The sequence below is a fragment of the Manis javanica genome, chromosome 4 (genome assembly GCF_040802235.1).
Source record: "Manis javanica isolate MJ-LG chromosome 4, MJ_LKY, whole genome shotgun sequence".
NCBI classification, from domain to species: Eukaryota; Metazoa; Chordata; class Mammalia; order Pholidota; family Manidae; genus Manis; species Manis javanica.
This window is the reverse complement of record NC_133159.1, coordinates 114,383,585-114,401,856: the sequence shown is the minus strand read 5'-3', so window position 1 is coordinate 114,401,856 and position 18,272 is coordinate 114,383,585. Positions and strand designations below refer to the sequence as shown.

General features: G+C 60.6%; 1 protein-coding gene across 3 annotated transcripts in view; it reads right to left on the bottom strand.

The window, feature by feature from the left end:
- Positions 1-344: 344 nt before the first annotated feature.
- RAI1 (retinoic acid induced 1) overlaps positions 345-18,272 on the bottom strand; it is a 114,341-nt gene continuing 96,413 nt past the window's right edge. For all 3 annotated transcript variants that reach the window (XM_037019571.2, XM_037019570.2, XM_017647150.3), the window contains 4 exons: positions 11,268-16,710; positions 6,913-7,006; positions 2,195-2,244; positions 345-1,827 (listed from right to left, as the gene is read on the bottom strand). In XM_037019571.2, the coding sequence (XP_036875466.1) occupies positions 1,813-1,827; positions 2,195-2,244; positions 6,913-7,006; positions 11,268-16,694 (5,586 nt within the window). In that variant the 5' untranslated portion in view covers positions 16,695-16,710 and the 3' untranslated portion in view covers positions 345-1,812. The remainder of the gene's footprint in view (positions 1,828-2,194; positions 2,245-6,912; positions 7,007-11,267; positions 16,711-18,272) is intronic.

The following is an 18,272-nucleotide window of genomic DNA, read 5'->3' as shown; positions in this document are numbered from 1 at the left end:
TTCCTTCTCACCTCCCAGTTTCTACCCCATCAGCTCCCAGGAAGATGTGGGTGGATGACTCGGTGTTCTTAAGGGTCAGTTGTGATAGGGGGTACAGCTGGCATTCTTATTTGTCTGGGGTGTCTCGCCTCCCTCCTTCCCCCATCTCACACCGGAGGAAACCTTGCCCCTCCCCACCTGAAACCTTGAGGCTCCATGGCCAGGTGAGGGTGGGGGGTCTTTTTCTATAGTAACCACCAGAATCCTGACTCCCCATTTTGTGTGCTCCCACCATTTCCCACCCTCCACCTAAAGCCTGGTCCCCTCTCCTGGCAGAATCTGGTCAGAATCCATGGGCTGCAGACTTCCAAAACAATCGTTGTATCTTTATTGACTTTTTTTCTGAATGCAATGACTGTTTTTTTACTCTTAAGGAAAATAAACATCTTTTAGAAACAGCTCGATACACACAATCTTCAGTGTGAAGCAATATACTAATAAGAACACTAGTCTTAACATTTACAGTCTTTCATATATATTATATATATGTATATGTATACATATATATACACTATATAACGAGGCCAGATATAATACACACGTTTACCATTTTACAGTCGTATGTACAGGAAGTTGCTAGGGTGGCCTGGTCTGGGGGCTGCATCAGGCCTATCAAAGCGTGGACAGAGCTGAGGGCACGGACAGACAGGCAGACGAACTGGAGGGGAGTGGCCTGGGCCGGTGGTGGCTACGTGGGGAAGGGGGGCATCGCCCATAGACCCCTACCCGGCAATTACCCCGTGCTGAGGGGTGCACGACGCACAGCAGCGACACACGGGAGAAGCGAGCATGTTCCCAACATATATACATTCTATGTAACATATATATAGAGGGGTACACAGGTTTGTACACGAATCTAGCGCTGTCTCTGCCCCAGTGCCGGGAGGGCGCTGCGGTCCTCGTTGACGGGGTGGCCCTGCAGAGGGATAATCACGTAACCGCCGGAGGTGCGCTGTTCGCTACTCCTTTCCTTTGAGCTCCCGGGCTGAACTCCAGGGGTGGGGTCGAGAGCTGGGAAGGGGACGAACAGAAGCCAAAGGGATATCCCCCCCCCCGTCCTGCCCACACCCGGGGAGCCTGCATCCCCTGAACATGGGCCCAGGCCCCGCACTCCCCTGGCTCTGGTCAAACCGCACCAAAGTTTTGGCAAAGGATGGGTGGGAAGGGTGTTCAGGCGCGATCCAAATGATTTGTTCCAAAGCCCTCGGCCTCGTCCCTGGCCAGCCTAGTCCTCTCCAGGAAGGCTTCGACTCCCTCCCCAACCACCGCCAAGTTCGACGAGGCAGGAGTCGCCCTCGGCCTCTTCCAGGGCCCTTTGGACCCCACCCTACCCCACCCCACGGGATGCTAGCTGCGGGCCTCGACCGACGGGGCTGGCGGCAACATCCACGTGGAATGTGTGCCATGTCTTCTCGAAACTTCCAGGCGAGAATCGTGCCCCGAGGCTAAAGGCTTCTCCCACCCTGCCCGGGCCTGGGTGCCCCATGGAGTCTGGTAGCTCCGCAGGTTCCCCCTCTCCAAACAGAGTCCCGGGAATATGGGCAGGTACGCCCAGTGTCGTCCAGTTCCTGGAGCAGGCGGCTCTGGAACGTGTTTTCTTCCTAACCCGGGACCGCGGAGTTTCTGCCCTAGGCGGCCAGATCCAAGACCCGGAATCCGGATCAAGGATCGGCTCTGGACCCGCGCCGGGGAGCAGCTCAAAGGCCCGGGAGCTGCGCAGGCGGCTCCTCTTCTGCGGCAGGCTCCGGAGGCTTCTCTGGCGGTTGGGATGTATTACAAGGGCAGCCGCTGCAAGAGAGGAGGCGGCGGCCAAGTCCTTCACTGACGACGGGGGAATGGGCTTAAGAGGTCAATTAGTTTCCACCCCGCGAGAGGCCCGGTCTCAACCTGAGCCGCTGCCCACGCGGACCCCGCCTCGGGCTTTTCCATTTCTCTAGCCCCCACCCTGCCACCTCGCCTCCGTGCCCACCATCCTGTGCCCCTTCCTGCCCTCCCTGTCCTCCACTGGGATGGCCCCCATCAAGAGCTGCCTGGTTTATAAAGCAGTCTTTAGGACCCGCGTGTGTCCACCTGCCCCAAAGGCCACTGGTTAACCACGAATAATACGGCCTTGCTGGAAGGTGGGCAGTGAGTGGGGAGGCTTGTGCTTGCCTACCTTATGTTTGGGACATTTCAAAGAAAAGTTCTCTTCGATGAAAATGCAACCTGTGGCCAAAGAGAGTTTCAGCTGGTTAGGACCGTCACAGGTGATCTCAGGGGCCAGGAGGGGAGGGCCCTCTGCCCCCTGCTTCAGGGGCTCCGCTCAGTCAGTCAGCCCCTGCTTGAGATCCTCTGCCATTCAAACTCCATCCGGGCTGAGTGGCCCTCTGCCTCCACCTGCCCTCCAGCCCCATGGCTCATCTGCTCACCTGTGCCTGGAACTCCGTCTCCCTGGCCCATAGCAGGCCCCTCCCCAGCCTCTCTCCCCATCCCCCTGCCGCATTTTGGCCATACTTGTCACTACCTCCTAGTGGTCTCTGCCCCACTGGAAGGCCAGCTCTGGGCACCAGCTTCACCTTCTTTCCTGGATGCGTGTCAGCCCTTAGGAGGAGGCCTTGCTGCTCAGGCATGGTCAGGATTTGAGCCAGCTACTTCTCTGAGGCCTGGGCTCTGCATCTGTAAACGGGTGTCATGCTATCTACTGTGTGTCTATTGTGGGGACTGATGAGGACTGTGCATATGAACCACATGCATGTGTGCGGGTCCCAGTAGGTACTCAGGATACAGGCTTGTTCCTCCAGGGGCCTGGAGAGGGAAGCAGCCATGGAGGAGGGGACTGAGGTCTCCAGTCTGAATGAATCCCAGCAGGTATTTGAGAGCTCGGGGCACTGAGCCAGGAGCAGAGGAGGGGATGAGTACGCATGGCCAGTCCTGAATGCCTGCCACGGCCCAGGGGTACACTGATGTCTCAGTAGGTTCCCACTCTGCTGCCACCTAGGGAGGCCCTGGAGTCCCCACCCACTACCCCCTAGTCCCCTTCCAGCTCATCTCCCTCCCTCTTATGCCTCCTTGATCATTGTTCTGAACAAATCCCAAACCCACAAATAGCTGGAGGCCCAGCTGGCCAAGCAAGTGCTCTCCTTCCAGCACATTACTCCTGCTCACACTGAGGCTGAGGCTGCTGGCAGTGGCTTTGTGCTGTGGCACTGGGACAGCATGGTGGCGAGTAGGCAGGGTGGGGAGGCAGAAGCAGATCTGCAAACATGAGAGCAGGGCTGGGAAGGCTCCAGGCCTCTCACAGGCTGTCTCCCCCTTTCTCTACCCTACTCCTGCTAGAAGCTGGGGGCCTCAGGCCTGAAAACTGCCCATGAGTTTCTGCACTCAGGTCCAGAGGCTGGAGACGGGGCATCAGGTTTTCCCCTTCCGAATGCTCAGGCAAGCCAGACACAGTTCTGGGACTGAGCTCACACTTTCAAAAGAGCACTGGGCCAAAACCCCAGGCCCACTGCATACACAGTGTCCCCCCGCCACCTAACTGCAGGCCCTGCAGTCAAAGGCTTAGGTCTCTGGAAGTGAAAGGTAGGGGGATGCCACTTCTGAAGCCAGCTTGCTCAGCAGCCCCCCAGCACCCACACTGGAGTGGGGAGGGAGCCGTGAGGAAGGGCCAGGCCTCCGCGTCCTGGCCGCCTCCTGGTGTCTGCACCTGGAGCACCTGGGACCTAGCTGGCAGAGAGGCCCTGGTGCCTGCGTGTGGACAGGCCGACAGGACACTGTGGCATGTGGGCCTCAGCCAACCCTCCCAGGCCCTGCTCAGCCCAGGCACGGTGCTTGCTCCACACAGGGTGGGGACAGGGTTAGTAAGCACGGGTGGCCAGGGAGTGCAGAGGGGGGACCCCAGGTGCCCTGGGTTCTGAGGGCTTAGCCCAGATGCCTGGAGAGCCCCTCAGACCCCCACTGGCAGCCCCAAGGGTTGGCTGGGTGGGAGCAAGGTGCTGCCAAAGGCCTGGGGCTCCTGCCTGCCAGACACGGGATGGGCCTGCCCAGCTCCGGTCCTCCATTCACCCCTGCTGCCTGGCCAGAGGAGCTGCAGCCAGCCCGCCCTGCTGCCAGAAGCCCTGTCTTCCCTCACCTTTGGCTGCCAGGCCTTCTGGTTCTCCCACCTTTTCTGGCTGCAGCTCCCTGGCTGCTCAGTGCTCCACCCCCTCCTCCTCTGCCAGCTGTTCGATGGTGGTGCCTGCTCCTTGCACACCATTCAATCCAGGGCTCTGACAACCCCTTGAGCTGGTTGCCAGTGGGTCTCTGTCCTGAGCTCAGCTGGGACAGTTCCCCTTGTGTTTGCACAGGCCTCAAATGCAACCTGTCCACAGGGAAGCTGCCGTGTGTGGTGGACGGATTGCTGAAATGGCTCCAAGCCCCCGACCTGAACCCCATCCCTTGCAATGTGGCTCTGAAGCTTCTCCAGTTCAGAAAAGAGGGGGCACGCACTCCCACCCTGTGAGCCTGGGCTGGACAGGGACTAGGCCTGGTCAGCTGCGTGGTCCCAGGCCTAGGCCTGTGGGTGATGAGAGACCACATGGAGCAGAGAGGAGCTGCCTAGCTGGGGCCCTGAGATCATCACCCTGCCTCAGCTGACCTGGCCGCTGGCCACAGCCACCTGTGCGAGGCCAGCCACACCAGGCCAGAGGGGCAGAGCCTGCCATCCAACCCAGGCCCTCAGGAGGAAAAGGAGGGACTGGTGTTTAAGCCACAAAGCAGGGCACAGAAGAACCTGTAGCTAAGCAGCAGCAGCTAATACACTACCCACACACCCTTGCCTGCCTTGGACTGGCCCCCCCAATGGGAAAGTGGGGTATGGCTCAACGCCTCCCTCCCTCATGCCTTCCACCAAGGCCTGTGCATTCTGTGCCAGCAAAGCCTCTGGCGTGCAGCCTCTGTCTGCACCTGGCAGCCCTCCTGTCATGCCTGGACAGCTGCAGAGCTCGACAGCTCTTTGAAAAACCCCACTCTGACAGTTGGTATCATGTTCACTGCCTCCAGGACCCTTTCTGTTGCAATCTCTGGGGCCCTACAGCATTGCTGATGGGGGAGTCCTTCCTAGGCCTCATATGAAACAGAAACAGAAGTTGTATTACTCCAAGCCTGGTATATGCTTCACCACCTAGCAGCTGCTGCCCATCCCCGATCTTCCAAGGACCGGTTCCAATGTTGCCTCCTCCTAGAAGTCCTTTGGGATCACCCCCAGATCTGACAGGAAGATTCTCCCACAGCACACACTCTCTCCTTGTCTGGTCTCTATAATTTTGGGGAAGGATCACAGTTTTCCAGTCTATTCCACTCAAATGTAAGCCCCCCGGGAGGCCAGACAGTGCTGGGGTGGAAGAGAGAGCACCAGATGTGGAATAAGCCACACAGGGAGTCACGCCCTTCATCTGTCCATGTGCTCAGCACAGCCACGGGCGTGGCAGCCTATCTGTAAAGATGCAACTGGAGATAGTGCAGGGGCCAGATGCAGGGCCTGGCACAGAGAGGGTGCTGAATTACTTCAGAAAGCAGGATGTGCCTTGTGGTGGCTGTTACTGGGGGTAAGGCCGCGTGTATGGTTAAGTGGCTGAGTCCACATGAAATCTGGCTCATGCTGCTCAGCAAGTGGGAGGGTGGAGCCAGCAAGAGCCCCCATGTCCCCGCTCCAGGCAGCCCTCCCTGCAGTGCTCACAGCACGGCTCTTGCCAAGGACTGTCACCGCTCAGAGACCCGTGTGTACTCCTGGGGGCACCAACAGGGGCTGACGCTGGCCAAGGACCACACAGGCAGGCAGGGAGCAGGGAACGGTGGGGGGGTCCTGCTGGGAGACATCTCCGCTCTGTCACCTGAGGCAGGGACATGGTGACCTCACCAGGCCAGAGGAGGGAGGCCAGGGGAGCAGGGGGAGGGGGACAGGTCCGAGAGCTGGCCCCAGAACAGGGCTGGGGCTGTGCCTCCTGGGCAGCATCCACTCGTTCACTCCTGCTCCAAAGCTGCGGAAAGAAGGGATTACCATCTCCGTTTTACAGAGGGGGAACTGAATGCTGAGACATCACGGACTTGCCCAAGTCCACACATTACGAATGCCACCAGGGTTTGAATCCACACCCAAACTTCCTCTAAAGTCCCCTAAAATACTGCCCTTATCAATGACTAAAATTCTACCATAAGCAATATCCTTCTTTCAATGAAATAAGGAATGTCTCTGAGGCTGGCCAATGAGGTCTAGGGATCCCGGGGCACTCTGGCCCAGGCCATCAGTCCTTCTGTGAGCCTGCCGCTAGTACGTGCTCAATAAATGCCCATGGAACAAATGAATGTGTGAGTGACAGGAGATAATGGGGGGAAAGGATGCAGGGGAAGCCTGGTCCTGTTCCCAGACCCCACTGTCCTGCTTAAAACCTTCAAATGTTCCCTGTGGCTTTGTGCCTCAGTCTGTTTTGAACCTCATCTCCTCCCATCTCATTGAGCTTTTGTTGTTGAAATATATCCTTTCCCTTATTCTCTACCCAATAAACTTCTATTCAGCCTTCAAAGGCCCATCCCCAGAACCCCTTCCTCTCTGAGGCCTGAGATCCTCTCCACCCTAACAACCTTGGCAATGACAGCCTCTCAAACAGCTCTCCATCCTGTAATTTATGGCCCTGGGCATTCCTCAAGTAGGTAGCTGGGGACTGTTTCATCTCCAGGTCCCTAGCATTGCCAGTACAGGTCCAGGTAGGGAGAGAGATGAAGAGGTAAGGAATCGCTGGGGCAGGAGAGGAAGGAGGCTGAGAGATCAAGGGGGCAGGGTTCCAGGAACTGCACCCAGGGTCCCCCTGGGCAGCTTGGACAGGCTCCAGAGCCTTCCTGTCCCCTCCGGCCGCCTCTTACCTGCATCGCTGGCACATGGGTAATGGTAGGTGTGGATGCACCCCTTGTGACAGCACCCGATGGTGGCCCCGGCTTCTTGGCAGCTGGAACAAGTCTGGTGAGGAGAGAGGGAAGATGCATGAGTCTGTGGCCAAGGGGCCCAGCACATGGGCTTCACAGACGGGTCCCATGTGGCTGCCCCCTCATTTCCCAAAAACTGTCCCTGAAAATCAACTGGAAGGAAGCTTGGTGGGGGTGCAAATGCCCACAGGGTCGATTCTGTGGCAGCGCCTGGGATGGGGGAACCCTCTTGAGGCAAGGAAATGACCGCCTCTTGGATGAGCACATGGGTCTGGGCATCGCACAGGCCACTGCACTGAGCGACCTTCACTGACGGTCAGTCTCTGTGCCTCCACCAGGGGATAGTGGTGATGAATAAAGGGGAGACTGTGTGCCCAGCAGACGACCAGAACTCAGGATGCCAGTCACAGCTGTGGCTATGGATACCAGCCAGCGCCGGCAGAGGTCTCTGCGTGCAGGCCACGGATGTGTCCTCACCCACCGGCTTCTCCCAAAAGCCCTCGAGGCAGGTAACTTCCATGAGCCCCACTTTACAGACGGTGAAACAGGCTACCACCCCAGGCGAGAGTGGAGGTGGTAAGCCTTGTGTTCTTTCCAGCATCAGAGTAGGGCTGAGCCTGGAGCTACAGTGTTCCAGCTGGGGTGGCCCATTCGCCCTCCCTATATCCACGGAGACGACACAGCCAGTCCGGAGATGCTGAGTGAGTGTAAATCTTAACACTGTCTGGCATGGTGGCCAGCTTGCTCTGGGTCTCATGGTTGGCTGAATTTGGGGGCTGACCCAGCTGCCCGGAGAGTGACATGGCCAGACATGATGGCAATGCCCAGAAGGCCCTCTGAGGAGCAAAGTGAGCCCTAAGGCCTGGAGAGGGACAGGCTGGGCCCTAACATGCGCAGACCCCAGACCTACAGCCCTCGCTGGGCGGGTCCAGGGGACCCAGGTGCAGGAGGGAAGGAGAGTGGGTGGTAAGCCCATGCCCAGATGCTAAGCCACAGAGATAAAGTGACAGCTTACAGTGTGCCAGGCCTGGTTGGAAGCTGCCTCCTCCTAATAACCTTATGAAGGTAGAAGTTTCCCAGGTTACCAGTGAGACCTCAGAAAGGCTGAGCAACCTGCCAGAGGCACACAGCTCATGAGTAGCCCAGTCGCCCAACGGGAGTACAGGCTGGCAATCACTACCCCTTCCTGCTCGGGGCAGGGGCAGACTCCACCCTGGGCTCCAGGACTCCAGGACGGAGGGAGACCCCACCTCCAGCAGCTGGCAGAGGCCAGGAAAGAAAGTTTCTCTCCTTCCAGGGCCCAGACTAAGAAATGCGAGAATGCTGCCTTTGGCACTGAGCTAGGAGCAGAGAGCGTGGGGTAGGGACTGGGGCACACCCTGGGCATTGGGCCTCCACACAGTGCTTTGGAGGGGCAGTTTCCTTCTAGTTAGGGCTGAGATCTCATGGGGCCCCGGGGCCCAACGTCCGCCAAGTCTGGGCCCACAAGAGTGAGATGAAGCATGGCTGCTCCCAGGCCAGGCCCAAATGCCCAGCTGTAGGCCATCCTCAGATGTTTTGATGGTTAAAGGGTCAAGGGTCATGGCCAAAAGCCACCTCCCCTGCGCTGAGGTTCCCCAACAACCCTCGAGGCAGGCATTTTAGATGTGAAAGGAGGTAGAGAGAGACAGGCCTCAGGACCTTCCGATCCCAGCACTGGACTTAGACCTCAACCCCCTGCTACCCTAACGGGGGAGTGGCTTGAGAATTTGCCAAAGGATTCCAGGTTGGCGGAGGAACTCAAACCGGAAAGCCAAACAGACACTACCTGGCTCCTCCTAAGCACACACCTGCGCCCTCAGCATTGCCGGCACCAGGCCTCCCCTGGGTGGGATGTGGGGTTGACGGCAGTCCTGTGCCAGGGGCAAACTGGGCACCTCTGCTCCCAGGAGGTGGGCAGGGTGGGGCCCAAGGACAGCAGGCTGTGTGTGGGTTCCCAGGAGGGGCAGAGGAGAAAGAGGGCTGTCCCTGGAGACAGTACAGCTCTGTTCACCACGAACCAAAGTGAGGCTCCATTGGGAGCCCATGCCTGCTGGCACTCAGCTGTGCAGAGCCCCACAGCCCAAATGGGGTTTGGCATTCTGAGGCCCACAATAGGCAGTGACTTGTGGGGGCATGGGACCCAGCCTCAGCAAAGCTGGGATTTGAACTGGGTTCTGCATAATTCCAAGGGAGTGCGCTGCCCCCAGGCTGCAGAGGCAAGAAGGGACCTCAGCAGGAAGAGGGAGCCTTGAGGAGGCCTGTGCTGTCCAGAGGGGCGGGGGCCAAACCACGACCAGGGCAGCCCAAGCCCCTGACCTGTCCCAGCTGTCCGGAGGCACGGCTGCGGCTCCAGGGGCTGCTGCTGGTTTCCTGGGTCCCTGAGGCTCACCCCCCAGGGCCATCCCTCTGTCAGGGAGACCCTCTACAGCCTGCCTGGGCCATCTTGGGTGAGGAAGGGAGCTGCTGTTGGTGAGAGGCAAATGCCTGCCCCCCAACTGCCTGGCTGCATCCTGACCCCAGGGATGCCCCCCAGGGGTGGGAGGCCACCAGGTCACTTTTGGAATACAGCAGAGGGCGGAGATGGGCCCACTGAGCCAAGTTCTAGCTGCAGCTCTTAACAGCTGTGTGATGTCAGGAAAGCAGCCCCACTCTGACCCCTGGCTTTCTCCTCAGTCCAGCAGGACTCTGCAGGTTAGCAAGGTGAGACCAGAGCACCCTGAAGAGGCTGGGGAGGTGCATGGCTTAACCCACACTCACTGCAGCCTCCTCCCCACTGAGGCCAGGGCAGGGTGCAAGGGACTCAGAAGGGGCGGGATCCAGGCCCCTCTCTCAGAGAAGGGCGCAGCATCCCTGCAGGCCCAGAGCAGGGGCAGGGAAGGCCCTGAATGCGGGGTGAGGGGTGGGTGGGGGAGGGGAGTGCGCTGGAGTGGGGCTCACGGAGAGCATAGAGCAGATGCTTTCAGGGGCCCCTACCCACTGGTGTGAACGGCAGGGGTGGCAGCCCGGTGGGGTCAGTATTATTTGTAATGCTGGGACAGACTTGAACCTGTTTCAGGGTGGCTCCAGAGAAGAGAGATTGCAATCTGACTGAGACTGCGTTTGGGAGGAGAGGAGGCGGGAGAGGGGGAGGGCTGGTCAGAGCGGTGGGGGGACTGAGAAAGAGCGGGGACACAGGCAGTGGGAGGGCTGGCATGGAGGGTGGGCAGAGTGGGTGAGGGTGCGGGCTCCCAGAGCCAGGGCCGAGGAGCTGCCCTGCACAGGAGCCTGGTGGGGCCATGCAGTGGCCGAGTGGGGAGTGGGGTGGGGGCCGGAGCATGGGCTCCAGCGAGAAAATACTGACACCCACCCAACGGACCCAGGCACCTTCTGCTGCCCAGACAAGTCCGAGGGGCCTGGACTGGCCTAGCTGCTCACCCTCTGCACCCCTCAGGAGAGAGAGTGAGGACACCGCTGTGGGAGTTGGAGCGAGTCACACCGCTAGCACCACTGGTCCTGACCAGAAACGTGGGCAGCAGACAATCACGGAGCACGCCAGACAGGCCAGCATGGCTCTGATAGCTTCCTGGGCGTTCACTCACTGACTCCTCGCTGCCCCTCCGAGGTGGGAACTATCATGCCCAAATTAAGATAAAGAAATGGAGGCACAGAGAGGTTAAGTCCCATTGCCCAGAGTCACACAGCAAGGAGGGCGTGCTGGGATCTGAACCTCAGTGACTGGGGTCCTTCAAGGGGTATTTTAGGACCATGTATGGGAGGCTTCCAGGCCCACCCTGCCTGGGGATGGCAGGGGACTCTGGGGCCATCCTGCCAGAGGGGACACCACACACTGTTTGAGGCTCCTCCCTAAACCCCAGCTCCATCTCAGAAGCCAGGGGAGCAGGAGCTGCAGAGTGGAATGCCCTGCTTTTCTGGCAGCCCTGACATTCTGTTCTGGGAGGCTCCCTGTCCTCTGCAGCCTCGGCATCTCAGCTGATATGGGGGTTGGGAGTCAGGTGGACTGGGTGGGGCTGGAGCTGAAAGGTGCCAGGTGAGGGTTTGTGCAGGCCCGGAGGGTGGCAGTGGGATGTCTGGGGCAAGTCCAGAATGGGATGGGTGGGTGTGTTCTGCCTCCGCCTGGGCTGTGCTTCAACCTTCCCTGCAAGCTCCCAGATCTCAGTTTGTGGTTGTGGGTACGTTCGGCCTAAACCGTAGCGCTGGAGAGATGAGAGGGCTTCCTGCCCGCCTGCGTGTCTTGTAGGACCCAACCACCCACCCTGGCTGGGCTGGCCCCTTACCATGTCCATGGCCACCTTCATGGCCTCCTGCAGCCCAAAGAGCTTCCCGGCCACCAGGTAGACCCCGCCCGTCCACACAGCGCAGGCCTCGTGCACCCAGTGCTCCTGGGGGTCCCTGCTGGGCTCTGCAGGTGGCTCCTTGCTGCACTCATGCCTGCGGCTCCTGTCCACTGGGGCTGCCTCCTCGCCACCATCTGCCCGACCGTCACAGCAGTAGCAACTCTGCAGCCTCCGGGACAGGCCCCGGGTGCTGGTGCGCAGTGAGCCCTGCTTGGCTGGGTCAGCCAGGCCCTCGGGCCTGGGGGGCTTCCCGGGGGCAGCTGGACACTCCAGGCCTCTGAGTGTTCTCTCGAGGGGCAGCGAGGCCTCCTCACAGGTGCTCTCCAGCCGTACCTTCTCCTTGAGTTTTGGCTTCTTTTTGGGGAGGCAGTGCTCAGGGTAGTAGGGCCCACACAAGTCCCCGAGGTCCTTGAAGTTGGCTGGGTTTTGGCAGAGGCAGCAAACAAGGCAAGAGGTACTCAGGGCCTTAGAAACCACAGGCCCCAGGTGCATGGTGGAGGAGAGGGGCAGGGAGGGCCGTGGCTGCAGGACAGAGCCTCCAGGGAGTGTGTCCAGGGAGAAAGAGCATGAGGATGAGGAAGAGGAGGTGGAGGAGAAAGGCTTCCTGTGGAGCTTGGGCTCCTCCCCAGGGGAGTTGATGACAGTGCATACAGTGGTGAACGCATCTCGCTTCTCCACCCGCACGAAGGGTGAGAAGGCCGGGGTGCGGCTGTCTGCCCGCAGTTGCTTGCATGAGGAAATGTACTTGAGGCGGATTTCAGGTTCTGCGGGATCCAGGGGCAGCACCTGCTGCTTCCTCCGCTTGGCACGCCCCTTACAGGGTGAGGACGTGCTATTCTTGGCCCGGCCCCGCGTGAGGCGCTTTCGCTTGGAATAGCTGCTGTAGCTGGCGTGGCCTGGCTGCTTCTGTGCCCTCGTTTGGGGCTGGGAAGGCCGGCCCTCTGGGGGCTGGGAGGCCAGGCCCAGTTCCTCTGTCTTTGGCTTCTTGCCTCCTCCCCCAGAGCTGTCCTCGCCATCCCCCTGTGTGTCCTGGGAAGTCAGGTGCAGACTCGGGCCTAGATGAGGCCGCTTCTCCAGGGGCGCTCCAGCCCTGCCTTTCCGGCTTCTCTTCTTAGGTGCCAAGGCAGGTCCCCCAGGGAGCAGGGCCTTGGGGGGTGTGAAGGCCTCAGTTTTGAAACAGTCAGTTGAAGACAGTTTCTTACTGTTCATGAGTTTGCCTTTTAAGGATCTGTTGGTTGGATTTCTGCATAACAGCTCAGGTCCTGAAGCTGCTGGGAGCTTCTGCCCAGCACCCGTATTTATGAGGCCTTCTTCTGCCCCCGCTGGGCTGCCCCCAGCACTCTTGAGCCCACGGTCCCTCTCAGGGAAGGATGGGTTCAGAGGATGACTGGGAGGGCCCCCTGGCGCTTTGCATGCGAACTTCTTGAGGCTGGGTGAGGTGATCTTCTGCACAATGGCCTCCAGCTTCAGGCCCCGGCCTTTCCGGGGTGGCAGCACCTTGGTCTTCACGGCCCCTTGGAGGGCTGCTCGCGAGGCAAGCTTCAGGCAGGCGTCCGGGGTCTCCAGGGGAGGCGGCTTCACAGTGGACTCACTGTTACCCCTGCTGGGCTTGGTCTTCTTGGGAGAAGACATCCTTTTGAAGAAGGTGGGCGAGCCCTCAGCCCTCTCTTCATTCACATCCACCCCACTGCCACCAGTGCTGCTGCTACGTAAGACCAGATGCCGTTTCTTTGTGGGAACCGGTGCCATGAAGGCCGACTTCCTCTTCAGTGTGTGGAGGGGCCGGTCAGAAAGCTTGCCACCTGCACCAGGCTTGGGGACCCTCGCCCGTGGGCTGGCCCTGCCTTCCTTCTGGAGGCTACCAGAGACCTTGAATGTGGTGGGCAGGTGGCTGTTGGCGAGGAGCTTCTTGGTGGTGCGGCAGTTGGGGAGCCGACTTTCTGAGGGCCGCTGCCGCTTGGCGTGGAAGACCTCCTGGGTTTTGGTGCGGGACCGAAGGATCATAGAGCGCTGGTCTTTGCCGGGGGTGCCAGGAGAGTCTGTTTCCTTGGTCTTGGAGCCCATGGGGCTGCTGTCAGAGGCCACAGGCAGGGCGGCCGGGTTACTGGGGCTGGATGCAGCCTTGGGTGAGGGCTTCCCCACCCGCTTGCCTGACTTGAAGGCAGCTCGCTGCTTGCCTCCCAGTTTGTCTGGTGGGGTGGGGGTGGTGGTCAGGCCTGGGGGGCCTGGTGTGCGGGGCTCACTCAGGGCTGTGAAGGAGCGGGTGCACATCCTGGGGAGCCCTTCTGAGACCCCCCGGCCTGGGGCCCCTGCCCCTTCCATCTGTCCCTGGGGGGCACCTGTGCAGGATTCAGGGAGCAGGAGGTCTTTGGGCAGTGCTGGGGCCCTGCACGGGGAGTCCTCGGACTCAGGCAGCCCCCGGTGCACCCGCCGGCTCCGTAAACTTTTGCCACGTGGCACAGGCTCTTTCTTAGCGATGGGCACCTCAGGCACAGCGGGCTTGTTTGGCTTCTGGGCCAGGGAGGTGTCTGGGGCCAGGGTGGTGGAACCACCCTCGGGCCCTTCTTCACCTGGCTTCATGTGGGACAGGGAAGATTCAAACCAGCTCTGGACCTTCGACTCAGCACCGACTGTGGGGCCCAGCAAGATGACAGACTCCCCAGAGAGGTGGCACGGGGAGTCCCAGCCAGACTTGGCATCCAACACCTCCTCCACCTCCTCCTTAGTGCACAGCAGCGGGGCCTTTGGTGACAGTGGGTCCTGCATGCTGGGCCTCTGCTCAGGGCTGCCCAGGAGCTCACACAGGGAGGAGTATTCCTCCTCTGCCTCCAGGTCCTCCTTCCTGCCCGTGGGCGGCAGCAGAGGGAGGTCCCCAAAGTCCGCGGCCGAGCAGCAGTGCCGGCTGTCCTCCAGCCACCGGTCGGCCTTGCCCACCTCAGGGCACTGCAGCAGCCCACCCACCTCCTCCTTCACCCCACCCGCCTCCTCCTGCTTGGAGTCCCGGGGCACAGCAGCCTTCTCCCCAGGGGGCTCCTCCTCCTGGAAACCCAGGCAGGCCACGGCCTCGTGGGCATTCTCCTGGCCAGTGCCATCGGAGGCCTTCCCGCCCTGCTCCAGGCCCTTGGTGAGCTCACCAGGGTGAAGCCCCCACCGAGGACAAGCATCCCCCAGGTTTTCCTCGGGCCAGGCAAAGGGGTTGGCACTGTCTGCTGAGCCAGCAGTGGTCGTGTCCGGGAAACAGTCAAAAGCTGCCACGGAGGGGTCTGAGGTGGCAGCCTCGAGGGTGGACTTGGTACTAAAGGAGAGGGGACCAGTTGTCTTTTTGGGGTCAGGGGTTGCAAAGCCCACGGAAGGGTCTTCAAACAGCCCCGGGCTGAAGTCCTTGGCGTTGCCACCCTTGTCCAGCTGCAAGGACTGGGGCAGGGCTTCTGGCTCCCCTGGCCGCGGCCATGCGTTATCGCCAACAGAGTCCAGGCAGGCACTATGGTTCTCTAGTGAGAAGGGCGGCTTGCTGGCATCCTTGGCCAGGCTAGACGCCTCAGCCCAGGCCTTGTCAGTCTTCTCACCAATGGCCTCCTGCAGCCCCAGGATCTCAGAGGCTAGGTCCTCCTGTGCCAGGGCACTGAGCAGCAGCCGCGGGCAGTCCCGCTCTCCGGCCACAAACTTGGAGAAGCTATCAAGTGGCAGGCTGCTGTGCAGGCTCTGGAAGGAGTCATCAGACTTGGTGGACATGTCGTCCGGCGAGGTCACAGAGCAGGTCGACACGGACTCAGGCTTGGCTTTCGAGTTGCTGTTGACTCTGGCAGGGCTGCTGCGGGCCTGGCTGCAGTAGAGGAAGCTGCGCTCCAGTGGGTCCTCGGAGCCACTCAGGTAGTCGGCCTCTGGCGGCTCGGCATGGGTGGACTGCGGCGTACTGCTCAGTGGCTCTGACAGTGGCGTGCCTGCCGGCTCAGCCGAATAGCCACTGCCCTCGGGGCTGCAGTGCTGGCTTTTGTGCTGCTCTGGGGTCCTAGACACCAGGGTCTTAACTCCCTTCTTCTGCGGCACAGCAGCCTTGGAGATCAGCAGCTGCTGGACTGTGTTGGAGATGTTCTCCACCTGGGAGGTCAGGGCCGTGAGGCTCTGCAGACTGAGGTCTGACAGCAGGTTCTCCGGGAGCTTATCCTTGGGCAGTGGCTTGCAGTTGCCGGCCTGGGTGTCCACGGAGCTGGTGGCATCTGTTGGGGAGGGGTTGAGCAGGGGCATGAAGTGGCTGTGGTCAGTGATGGCAGCAGGGAAGGCCCCGGTGCTGAGCGGCTGCTGGTTGTAGGGGAAGTTCTCCAGGTTGGGCATCAGTGGCGATGGGGTGGAGCTGTAGGAAGGGGAGCGGCCCACAGAGCGTGCAGGTGAGTGGCTGGAGCTGGGGCTGAAGGTCTGATAGTACTGTTCCGGCGTCCTGACAGCCCCGTCTGGCTGGCAGTAGCCAGGGCCTTGCTGCCCATAGTGTTGGTACTTGGCAAGGTTTTGGTAATGGAGGGTTTCCTGGGCATGGTGCCGGCTCTGAAGTACCTGCTGCTGCTTCTGCTGGTCGTAGCTGAGGCGGCCAGACTGATAGGCATGGATGTTCTGGACCCGCTGCCCTGGGGCCAGGCTGGCACTGGCAGTCAGCGGCCTGTCGTGGGGCTGGGTGGATGGTGCGGTGCAGCTTTTATAGGAGTGGGCCCCCTGCCCACCCTGGCCAGGGGACGAATAGGTGGAAGAGGTGGGGAAGGACTGGGAGTGCTGGGGGAAGTGGCCGCTCGCAGGGAAGGGCAGAGGCGAGGCTATGTCGTTCTGCAGTTTCTGCCTTTGGAGTTTGGGGTATGCCAGGGGCTGCTGGGGCTGTGCCAGCTGCTGCTGGACGTGCAGGGAGTGAGTCCGAAAGGGCAGCTGGGCGCCCTGCTCTGGGTACTGCCTGCCAGGGGGCACTGCTGTCTTTTTCATCAAGTTCTCATCATATTTGCCCACGCCCGCTGGCAGGGGCTGGGGCTGGGGTGGGGGTTGCTGGGGGGCACCCCAGGCCTGCAGGCCCTCCTCGCCTGAGTACCGGCCTGGGTAAGGGCTGCTGTCCTGGACGCTGTAGCCGGAGAAGGCTGGCCTCCCCTGCAGGGCCTGCTGTGAGAGCAGGCCTTTGCCACCTCGGGCCGTGCTGGCAGGCGAGGCTCCGCCCTCATAGCCAGGGTAGGGCTGTGGGTTATAATAGTCCTTGGCCAGCAGCCGCTGCCGGTCGCAGCTCAGCCCCGCCTGGCTTGGCTGCCTGTAATTCTCCAGGCGAGATGTCTCCTGTGAGGTCTGCTGGTAGTTCTGCTGTTTGCCATGGAAACCACACCTTTCTCGAAAAGACTGCATGACTTGGGCTGGTTATCTGTGAAAAGAGAAGGGAGTGGGGAAGGGAGGGGAGAAAGCAATTCAGACGGGCCATTTCCTTTTCTCTCAGGAAGCCTGCCTTCCCCTCTCCCTGTCCTCCCCTCTCCCTGCAGCTCTTAATAGCCTCCCCTTTGCCCAAGCCTCCCCACCAGCTGTGCACATACTGACAACTTCTGTGTCAGGGAGGTGTGCTCTGTAATTCCTGCTCTGATGTTGCCCGCAGCGAGCCTTGCCAAGCAAGGATGGCCACCACCCTGGGCGGCGCAGGCCTTGCTGCCCAGCATCAGGGCGCTACCGCCAAGGAGAGCTGCCACCCCACCCTGCTCCTGGCCCCGCTGCTTCCCTCCACCCCCCATTTCATCATTCCCAGCCCTTCCCTGAGCGTTCAGAGTCATTAGCAGAGCAGTTCCTGCTCCCCTGTCTCCAGGGGCTGCTGGATCCTGTCATCTAGTCCCAGCCATGCCAGGGTTGAGGAAGGCTTGGCCCTGCCCGGAAAAGCCACTCACCAAGGCCAACCTCAGGCACGGGGGCACGGGCACACACACACCCCTCCTCTACCACTGCCATGCCATCTGGAGTCTGTCTGTTGCTTCTAGCAGATGTTGATCAGGGGCTGCTGAGCCACTATAGGCATAAAACGTCGCCTTCTCTGACTCCCAGGAACACAGGACAGCCTCACCTCTGTTTTTGATATCATAGGTGCGTAAACAGATTACTGTGGCCCAGAGTGAGGGAATGCATGCTGGTGGGGGCAGAGCTGCAGTCCCTTGGCTGCGGAGTGCCCTGCGAAGCCGCTTTGGCCTCCGGTTGGCCCCTCCCATCTCCCCAGGGTCAGGACCAGGGCACACCAGGCAGAAAGCCCATCTGTTTATGATTGTAGGGCCTGGGGCCCGGGCAGGGTCTAACCTGACTCAAAGCAGGATCCTTGGTCAGGAAATGACCCCAGGGTGGGGTTGGGGGGTCCTTCAGGGCACAGCAACAAGATTCACAAAACAGGCCAGCCTGCAACGTCCAGGCGAAAGGTCCCGGCCGCCGATTGACTGGGGGCGCCGTCGCTCCAGAAGATGCAGAGGAGGAAGGGAGGGCGGAGCAAGGAGCACTCCAGGCTCAGAATGAATCGAGCTCTGCGAGGGGCTGGCTATCGGCTGAGTCCCACAGGGAGCAGGACTTACCCACAGCCACACCGGAGGGTGGGCCAAGAGGCAGGAAGAGGGAGGAGACTCAGCTCAGCCTGCAACGCCCAGGCCCTCCCCGCTGCCCAACCTGAACGAGGATGGGGTGGCCTGCCTCTGGCTATAAGATTTCAGGGTTATGGGAGGGACCTGAAAGGATCAAGAGGCACACAGGAAACAGATGAGAGAAAGGAAAAGCCACAGAGAGAGGAGTGGGGGACAGAGGAGGGGCTACATCCAGCTGAGCAGTGCAGGCCCAGGGCAGCCAGACAGCCCCCAGGATCCCTGGTAGCACAGCCCAGGCACACACCCCTGCCCTGGCAAGTCAGCTGGCCCTAACTCAGGGGTGGAAACGTCCTGGTTGCGGAGAGGGGTGGGGGCCAGTGTC